This window comes from Phaseolus vulgaris, chromosome 3 (assembly GCF_000499845.2).
Source record: "Phaseolus vulgaris cultivar G19833 chromosome 3, P. vulgaris v2.0, whole genome shotgun sequence".
In the NCBI taxonomy this organism is placed as follows: domain Eukaryota; kingdom Viridiplantae; phylum Streptophyta; class Magnoliopsida; order Fabales; family Fabaceae; genus Phaseolus; species Phaseolus vulgaris.
Window position 1 is genome coordinate 25,323,341 of NC_023757.2, and position 10,632 is coordinate 25,333,972.

The 10,632-nt window shown below is 39.9% G+C and overlaps 1 protein-coding gene across 1 annotated transcript; it reads right to left on the reverse strand.

The window, feature by feature from the left end:
* Positions 1 to 2,198: 2,198 nt before the first annotated feature.
* On the reverse strand, positions 2,199 to 3,026 carry LOC137839424 (uncharacterized). Its single transcript, XM_068648541.1, has one exon. It carries the CDS (start codon positions 3,024 to 3,026, stop codon positions 2,199 to 2,201), a length of 828 nt encoding a protein of 275 aa, XP_068504642.1.
* Between the last annotated feature and the right edge of the window lie 7,606 nt (positions 3,027 to 10,632).

Here is a 10,632-nt window from a genome sequence, read left to right on the forward strand (position 1 = left end):
GTTTTTAACAGTTTTAAAACATTACACAAATAAATCTGTTTTATGGAGAAAGAATCTGTTTATTTCTTCTCTGTTAAAAAGGCTTTCGTTAAATAGTTTTTGAAAAGCTTTTTAAAATGGTTTTAACAGTTTTAAAACAGTACACAAATAAATCTGTTTTATGGAGAAAGAATCTGTTTATTTCTTCTCTGTTAAAAGGCTTTTCTAAATTTCTGTTAAGGCACCAAGGGAAAGCTCAGTTCGTTATTTCAGTTAAGATGAGCTGGCTTGTGTGCTATACTTTAATCTGTTTCACTGTGAAAGAACAGGTTTATTCTTTGGTCTGCTGAAAGGTTTTCACAAGTTAGTTAGGGCACCAAAGGTACCACTCAGACAGTTATTTCTGTTAAGCTGAGTTGGCAGTTTTTACAAAATAAATCTGTTAAGTTCAAAACTGAATCTGTTGTTTTCTTAACTGCTTTTCAACTGTTTTTTGAAAAGAAGTTAGAAACTGTTTTCTATATAAACAATAACTCTCTCACATGAATAAGTGCTGAGGAATTACGCTTTTGACAGAGATCAAACAACTTCCATGTGAGAAGAAGGAGTGAATAGAGTTTTTGAAAGGTTTCCAAAGATATTTTCAAGTGTGCTTGTTCTAGGAAACCTTGAATCTTGGTGAAGGTGCTGGTGCAGTTTCTGCAGCAAATTGAACTACTGGTTTTGAGTTCTTGCATCTTCTTTTCAGGTGTAATCTTTCCTTTATTCTGTTTTGTAAAGATGTAAGTGTTAGCCACTCCTTGATAGGGTTTCTTGGAGTGCAAGGTGTGCTGAAATAGGGTTTTTCAGCATTGTGTGTGGTGTTCTTGTAGTGTTCAAGAACTGCTGGTTTTGTAAGTGATTGGTACTGTTTTTAGTGAATTCCACCTTGGGGTAAGGTGAGACTGGATGTAGCTCTGTATGAGTGAACCAGTATAAAAACGTGTGTATCTTGTATTCTCATCCCTGCACTCTTTTCTGGTTTTTGCTTAATTCTGTCAAGAACTAAATCTGTTCTTTTTAAATTGAATCTGTTAATTCTGGGTTAAGTGAAAACTGTTCTTCCTGATTTGTTGAAGTTTTCTGATCATAAACAAGGTTGCTGCATAGAATGGTTTAAGTGAATTGTGAACAAACTGATCATTCATTGAAACCTGAGAAAGGATCATACTTCTTGAAATCTTGTGTTGTGTAGCTTTTGATTGATTTCTAAGCATAGCTGTATCCTTCATCCTCACAATATTAAGCTGATCTGGTTCTGTTATATTTCTTGTTGAACACAATTTTACATTGAACAAAATTCAAATTGTGCCAAGACTGCTCTGAAGAATCAATCTGTTTCATGTAAAAACAATCTGTTCTTTTTGCCTCTGGAATACTGAAAAATTGTGTGTTCTTGCGAAAATTTTATAAGCTCAATTCACCCCTCCCCTCTTGAACTTAGACACTAATAGACCCAACAGAACATTTTGCCACCAATCTGCCTCTCGACCACATTGTCTACTGGTTGGGGTCGCCTATCTCGCACGCTCTCTGCACGAGACTCGCTTCTGCGACATTCGCTTAAAGGCGTCGCCTCATCGGGTACTTCAGGCGACGCCTCCTCTGATATTCCCTCCATGGGCAAGACACCCTCGGATACTTCTTCCATTGGCGAGGCCTCCCCATGTGTTTCTTCTAAGCGCACGTCTTCCCTAGGCGTCTCCTCCGCGGGTGAGGCCTTGACAGGCGTCGACTTCGCAGGCATCGCCTCTTCCAAGGGCTCTACCTCCATTGGCGTATCTGAAACGGGTGGGCATTCCATCACCATGACCACGCCTCTCTTCGTTTTTAAGCTATTTTCGTAGCATTTCCGGGCCTCCTCTTGGTCTGATTTGATCACAATCACTCTGCCACTAAGATCTGGCAACTTCATCTTCATGTGGCGCGTGGAGGCCACTGCCCTTAGCCTATTCAGCGCAGGCCTACCCAACTAGATGTTGTAGGCTAAATTGGCATTCACAACTAAGTAACGAATGTTCTCGGTACGTGACGTCGTTTCATCAGTAAACGTCGTCCTTAGCTCCAGGTAGCCACGTACCTCCACTTGGTCCCCTGCGAACCCATACAAACATCCAGTGTAGGGCCTCAACAAGTCAGGGGACAACTGCAGCTTGTTGAAGGTCGACCAGAACATGACATCAGCAGAACATGACATCAGCAGAACTGCCCTGGTCGACGAGAACTCGATGCACCTTTCTTCCAATTGTGACAATCGAAATGACCGCGGGGTCATTGTCATGTGGGACGACATCACGTAGATCAGCCTTCGTTAACATCAGGTTTGACTCCCACGGGTCATCCGAACCTTCCTTAGCAACTGAGTTAACTAATCGCACATACCTCCTGCGCTGAGAGGCAGTGCATCCTCCTCCAGAGAAGCCACCAGAGATGGTGTGTACTGTCAGGGCCGCGGCCGTAGCAGACTGGGCTAGGTAATCGTTCAGAAAACCGTTCTTCACCAACTTATCCAACTGATGACCTAGTGCCAAGCAGTTGTTGATGTGGTGCCCAAACGCCTCGTGGAACTCGCACCACGAATCTTTGTGAGGTCCCAGCACTTTATCTGTCTTCACTGGTGGCCTCAGCCTGTCAGCTATGTTAGGCACGACAATAAGGTCTTTCTGCTTCACCAAGAAATTGTGTCTTAGCGGCCTATTTCCTTCCCTCGCCGGCCTGTTTCCCTCTGCTCGACCCCTGGTCTGAGGCCTCCTCGCCTCGTAGGGGTGCCTCCTGTTCTGATTCTTCTTCCCTGTTGCGGCCTCGTTGACCCTAACAGGTTGTGCACGCGACGACGCTCTTGGGCGTGTGGGTGCAACACTTGTGTGCTTCTCGCAAACTTCGCCCTCAGTGGCGATGTGTTCCACAGCGCGACGCCTTATCTCAACAAAGGTTCGGGAGTAGCTTCGGATGATCGACTCACAGAAAGGCCCAGGACACATTCCCTTCCTGAACGCGTAGACGATCATAGGCTCCTCCGTGGTGCCAACCTTCACCACTTGCGCCCCGAAATGATTGATATATTCCTTCAAGGTTTCGCCTTGATACTACTTTACGTCAAACAGGTCGTACGGAACTGGTGGTGGAGCCCTGTTTGCTAGGTACTGCTCCCTGAACAGCTGTGAAAGCTGTGCGAAAGATGTGATATGGCCATCTGGAAGGCTGATGAACCAGTCCAAGGCCATCCCAGTCAAAGTGCTCATGAAGAGCTTGCATCTCACGGCGTCGGAGCCACCTACCAGCATCATCTGCATGTGGAACGCAATGAGATGCGCTTCGCGATCTTCCATTCCCGTGAAAGTCACTTTAGGACCTACGAACGTGTTAGGGATCACCGCCTCCAGGATCGACTGCGAGAACGGCGTAGAGAACTCCCTTGGTGGAGTGAAACACTCGCACTCATCTGCACCGCGTAGCCCTGAGTTGTTGCGTAACCCGCGGCGCAACTCCTCATTCGTACGGCATAGCTCTTCATTTCTCGCCTGAGACGTCGCGAGATCCGCCTACATGCGCTCCTGCTCAACCTTTGATGCCGCCATTGCTTCTTGCAACTCTTGCATCATATCCATGACCTGTTGCATGGTCATGTCTCCGCTCTCAGCGCGCGTTGAACATTGCCTGGTGGTCCTCATTTTCAGCGGTTTCTTAGAAATCTTCGAGCTGTTACGGTGGTTCTTGACAAACTCTCCGGCGGAACCGAATGAAATCACGAAAGAACGACGAAAACTCGGGAAACTAAAGAATGAACGGTTGGAAACTTCAAGAAAACAAAGGTAACTAAATTGGATTGACTAACAATCGGTGAGAACTGAGCCAAATCGAAAAACGATCGGTGGAAGCAGAGCAAACCACGAACAAACTACAATCAGCGGTAGATCTTGGAAGATTCTTGGGAATTAACACGAAAACTGTGACTGAAGAACTGAACACTTGCGGTGGGACTGATGTTTTAAATCGGCCCCACGATGGGCGCCAAATGTTCCTGCCGGTTGACCGAGAAAATCTTCGTGCGTGGCTCTGACTTGCAAAGGACTCCTTTGTCTTCAACTCAGATCTCCGCCTTACGCCGCCGTGAGTACCTGAAATGAAGTGAGCAAAAGGGCGCCCTCGCTGCCGTTTGCACTCCGACGATCAAGTCAACAAGCAAGAAACATCAAACACCTCCGTATCGGAGCACCGTAACTGAATGCTCTGAAGGTGTGTAACTGAATCGTAACTAACTTTCTCTCTCTCTCTCCAACCACTCGTGCGTACAGTCAGTAAGCGAGCGAATCATTAGAGTGTGTGTAGACTGAGCAAAGCGTACCTCACTAAGCTTTCAGAAAAGCTTATATACCTTGAGTTTCAGTGCTTGCTGCCACGTGGCCTCTCTGACTTAGCGCAACTCCACGTGGAAGGCCTTACGACGCTGTAACCCAACTTAGGGAAATTCCAGCGTGTAAGTCTTCCCTCATCGAAGTGCATCTGGCGCGAGGGGTGACCACCTGGGTGCCAACTCATGCGCCCTAGCTTCTAGTCACTCGCCCTGGGAGTGTATCTGCCTTCCTCTCGCACTACGCACATGGTTCGCCCCTGGGCGTGGCCCTCTCCTGGGTCGTATCTATCCCAGGGATTCTCCAGAGGTGGCGTGGGTACTTCACGAGTCAGGTTACTCCCTACTGGTACTGGGATTTGGCTTAGAAGCTACCTTTCTCTTCTCTTTATTATTGCTTTGAGGTACCGGGGCCCGAGGCCTCCTTGTCCGTACCGTGGCCTCTTACTGTGCCCCCCCCCCCCCCCACGATCTTCCCTACCTGTGGTTATCGAGGGGTGACTTCATCGACGCCTCAACCTGGCGACGCCTCATCATGGCGACGCCCCAAGAGGTCAACCTATTGACCTTCTTCCTTAGGGCCCCGCCCACCTTATGTTTCACTTTGACTTTGGTCAACGCCCGGGGACGGGTCGGTACAGATATATATATATATATATATATTGTTGAACAAGATACTTTGATGTCTCCATGATCCTAGTGGAAAGCTTGAAGACCTTGCTGATGTTGTGTGTGTGTGTGTAATTGTTTGAAACTTGTTAATTCACTCCTTAAGTTGATCCAAACTCAATTGAATCTTTAACATTTTGAAAAGATGGATTTTCTAAAAAGAAGTGAAATTTCAACAGGTTGAAATTTCGTTTTAACAGGTTGTTTGACACTTAGTAGATTTCAAACTGATTTGGAAAAGCTTTGTCTTTGTCTTTGCTGTCAAACAAATTTTAACAGGTTAAAATTTTGAAACAACAGGTTATTTGACACTTAGGGATTTTGTATGCTGTCAAAAAACATTCAATCGGTTATTTCCAAAAATCAACCGACTGTTTTGCCGAAAACCTTAAAAGAATGTTGTTAGGTGGTTTTTCTGTTTTGAATGATTCCAACTGCTTTTGGGCTTTTGTTGTAAACTATTTTAACCATTTGATTGAAAGATAAAAATGTTTTACGCTCCTATGTTTGAACTAAGAAAGAGATCAATGAAGTTTTTTTATTCTGATCTTTGATCTTGTGATTTACCCAGGTGTTTTCTATTCCCTTCCTTCTTGAAAAATTGTATTTTTGTATTGGTGTTTCCAAGAAGTGTTGTGTGTTCTTGAGGGGATCAAGATCAACATTCTTGGAGTGTGAAATCCTGTAAAGTCAGTGGAATTCTGGCTTGAGGTCTGTGGTGTTGCAAAAAGGGTGAGTGGGTTTTGTGGGATTCAAAGTCACCTCTTTGTGGTTGTGTAATTTGTAATCTGTGATTGATTACATAGTGAATTCTCAGTGGTTTCTGAAGACTGGATGTAGCTCAAGTGTTGAGTGAACCAGTATAAACATTCTGTGTGAATCTCTCTATCCTTACACTCTTTAAATTGCTTTAAATCTGTATTGATAAAACTGCTGATAAAAACAAGCGGTTATTTCGTAAAAACAACAAGTTGAATTTCTGCATCAAGCTTAAAACAGTTTTATATTTGGCTGAACAGTTTTTCCATTAATTAATTCTTCATAGCCTTTCACTCTACCTTCAATACTTGTGAAAATCTTTCAAAAACAATTCACCTCCTCTTGTTTTAGCGCTATAATTCCAACAATTGGTATCAGAGCAAGGTTCTTGAAAGTTATTCAAGTTTTGATCCTAAACCTTTTTTAAATGGCTGAAAAATTACCCTTTGGGGAGGGTGCTTCAATAAACCGACCACCTCTGTTTTTTGGACCGAATTATCAATTTTGGAATGATAGAATAAAAGTCTTTGTTGAATCAATTGATAGAGGAATTTGGGATGCTATTGTAAATGGCCCTTTTGTTCCTAAAATTGAAAAAGATGATGTTTTCATTGAAAAACCTTGGTCCCAATGGACTGAGTTCAAAAGTAAAAGAGCTTAATATGATTGCATTGCTAAGAATATCATCTCTTCTGCCTTAAATTCCAATGAGTTTTTCAAGGTCTCAAAATGTGCTTTTGCAAAGGAGATGTGGGACATCCTTGAGGATTTCCATGAAGGTGCAATTGATGTGAAGAACAACAAGGAGAATAATCAGCCATCAAATAGGTATAATACCAAGAATGTTAATGAATTTAATTCTACAAATTGCACTTGTTTTGGATGTGGTAAACAAGGACACATCAAGGATGAATGTCCAAGCAATGTGAGCAAAGAGAAAGAGAGTTACAAGAAGTATAAGAAGAAAGGCAAATCAAGAAGAGCATACAGTGATGATTCATCTTCAAGTTTTTCATCAAAGGATGATGAGGAAGCCAATCTTTGTTTCATGGTAAAGGAAGAATCTGAATCAAGCAGTGTAAGTCCAAGCTCCTCCATTAATATTGAAAATTATAGTGAACTTCTTGAGGCCTTCAATGAGACTCATGAAGAAGCTAATAGGTTGACCCTTTTGAACAATCGATTGAAAGGTTTAAACAATTGGTTGGAAAACAGAGCCAAAACTTTGGAAGAAGAGTTGAACAATTCAAAAACATATTTTGAAACTTTGGAAATTATTTACAATAATTCTTCTTGCAAGTGTGATTCTAGATTTTGTGAAAATTGTGAATCACTTGAAAAGAAAGTGCACTACCTTTTAAAAACCATGGACAAGTTTTCCAAAGGCCAATCCAATATTGAAACTGTTCTTGCTTCTCAAAAATGTGTTTTTGGCAAGGCTGGGTTGGGGTTTAATCCAAACAACAATAACAAATATGTTTCAAAACCCTTTTCAAGTTTTTTTGAAAAACAACCTGTTGTTTTGTCGAAACAACCGGTTAAAATTTGCTTTTACTGCATGAAAAAGGTCATACTGTTAGATTTTGCAGAGTAAAGAGATTTTATGTTCCTAAAGGTATTTTGAAATGGATTCCTATGGTTTCTAAGATTCCTAAGGCTCCTACTAACATCATTGGACCCAAATTCATAAGGGGACCAAATCTTGCTTTTTAATCTTTTCTTGTAGGTATCCTTGGCAACCAAGAATAACTTTTTGATGTGATTCCAATAGCCATATAGAGAAAGGTTCTTGACCTTCTTAGGAATCACCTTGAGTTGGACATTATAGAGGCACTTTTCTTAGAGTTGGATCATTGTTCTAAGACAAGAACTCACCAAAAACTAGTACCAAATCCCAAACTCATTTGGATGAACCAATTTTAGTCAAATTGAACCGAACAAAAGAGTAAGAAAAGCAAAGGAACAAGATGAATGGACTGAAATATAAAACTGCCGAACCAAAACTCATAAAAAAACAGCAAGAACACCAAACCAAAACTCAAGAACACAAGCTAACAAAAACAATAGAAAGAGAAGAAAGGAAGGAGAAGAGAGTGCTCATGAAGATGGAAGAATGTTGGATGATCTCGCCACTAGAAGTGTGGAATGCTCCTAGATGAGAGTGATGCCGCCACTTGAGGACTCCAATGATCCATCAAGATAAGACTAGAGAAGAAGGCTCAAAGCTCTCCAAAGTTCACTCAAAATTTGAGTAGAGTTTTCTTAGATTAATTCCAATCTGAATTTTACAAAGGAAGCACCTCTATTTATAGCCTAAGGTGCTGAAAAATAAGCTACACAAATTCAAAAAAACTCCCTCCTAAAAAGCTTCTAGAATTTGCGCCTAAAACAAAGCATGAGGAAGGTGTGATCCCTTCTCTCACTTTGGCACCTCCTTATTTACTCCTACACCTATCTACTAACACACCCCCCCTAAGACTCTTAACTAAAGACTAAAAGATGCTTTAACAATAGAGGTTTCTAATGTTTCCCTCTAAGCACCTTTATAAACAATATTTATTTAAAACTTGGCTTTGCCCTTCATGGGATGGTCTTTGGGCTTTATCAATTGCAAAGATTAACAAGAAAAACTTTAAATGTGAAGGCGAATGATCTTGTTCTTCATTATAAAAAGCCACCTTTAGTTGATTCTCATCACTTTTGGTCTTGAAGAATGACTGCTAAAGGAAGAATATCAAGATCAAAGTGTGTCTTTGTGCTTGTACTTTTCAATTGTATATGTTTTGCAGGGTTCTCTGAATGTAAAGAGACATCCTTGGCTCATGCATAGTGGTTGGGAAATAGAGAAACTTCAAGAATAAAGAGTATGTGTGTTTTCATTTCTCAATTTATGTAAGTGTGCCTTGTGACCATATGAACATCTCAAAGTGTTCTTTTTGGGTGAATCTATTGGGGTTCTCTGTGCAAAGGAACTTTAAGGTACATGTGCTATGATGAAGAATAATTAAAGTGATGCTTATGGTTCAAGAGCATACACCTTACTCAAATTCTTGACAAAGTTCATGAGATATGTAAAGTAAGTTGTACATGTTCATCCTATGCTTTTGGCTTCATAAGACCAAATGAAATTCTAAACAAGCTTAAGGTAATGCAAAGGTATGAATGTATTTCATTATGCATTTCCCATCTCTTTAAAAGATGATTTGCTTTGAAAAAATAACATTTTCTTGCTGTCCCAGAAAAACAACCGATTGTTTTCACGAAACAACCGATTGTTTTACCTCTGACACATTTGAATAAAGTTGTTATGATTTCTTATGCATGATTACAGCTGTTTCTTTTCTTTGAAAACCCATTGTGGGTCAAAATGCATTTACTATGCCTCTGAATCAAATAATAAAGAGATGTATTCTTTGTTTTCCTTGAAATTCAAAGCTTTTTAAGAATGGAAATCACATTGGTGGTCATGGGGTTGATGATATTTGTGAATGTGATTACATTTGAAGTATTCACCTTGCTTGGAGATGGTGAATGAAAAGGAGAATTGCTAGAAAGAAAGGGAAAATTGGTGGTTTGTGTGTTGTAATTCTGCACTCTTATGGTGTGTTGAAAACTACTTTGTTCTGCTGCTACACACATTGATTTTCTAGTTTATTCTGCTATGTATCTGCTACATATCTTCTTTTAAACTGAGTTTATATGATTTAGTTAGCTGCTACATAAATCTGTTTTTGCACCTTGCTTTCACTAGTTTTCACACTGATTTTGTTGTTTCCTTATGAGAATCACCTAGTGAAACTGGTTCTATGGTGCTATTTATGTATGGATATGATTACTTCTGGTACATGCACAAATTATGTTTTGCAGGTACTAACAAATTCAAACAAAACATCACAAGCACATCACAAGCAAACCAAGGATTTGTCTTCATCAAATAGGGGGAGATTGTTGAATAAGATCCTTTTATGTCTCCAAATCCTAGTAGAAAGCTTGAAGACCATGTTGTTGTTGTGTGTGTGTGTCTAGTTGTTTGAAAATTGTTAATTCACTCCTTAAGTTTATCCAAGCTCAATTGAATCTTTAACATTTTGAAAAGATGGATTTTCTAAAAGGAAGTGAAATTTCAACAGGTTGAAATTTCGTTTTAACAGGTTGTTGAAAACTTAGTAGATTTCAAACTGATTTGGAAAAAAATTGTCTTTGCCTTTGCTGTCAAACAAATTTTAACAGGTTAAAATTTCGAAACAACAGGTTATTTGACACTTAGTGATTTTGTATGTTGTCAAAAAAACATTCAATCGGTTATTTCGAAAAATCAACCGACTGTTTTGCTGAAAACCTTAACAAAATGTTGTTAGGTGGTTTTTCTGTTTTGAATGATTCCAACTGCTAAGAAATAACATAATATATATATATATATATATATATATATATATAATATAAATGTATTGAAGTCTAAGAAATTGTTTTAACTCTAATATTAAGCATGCCTGAAGCATTGTGTCCTGTGATGAAACCAAAACATTACACAAAGAAATTTTAAAGAGTAATTCTACTATTACATCAAAATATGTTCTTAATAGAAATTAAATAATATGTACAGAGTAACGAATAGACTCTAAAACTGTCCAAGTAGTGCTAATAATACATAAAAATTCATCATTAAAATTACTTCCTTTTCAATCTTGATATTTGCCCTTAATATCTTCAATGAGATATGATTATCTAGTCTGTAGCCCTTAATAGAATTCAAGTAAAAAAGTCATGTATGAACTTTAATAGTACACAACTGTTTCTTCTGATAAGTAAGCAATACCTCATCAAGTGCTTCAGAG

Coding starts and splice junctions, on each gene's coding strand:
- LOC137839424 (XM_068648541.1), bottom strand. CDS start 3,026: ATGATCGTCTACGCGTTCAGGAAGGGAATGTGTCCTGGGCCTTTCTGT.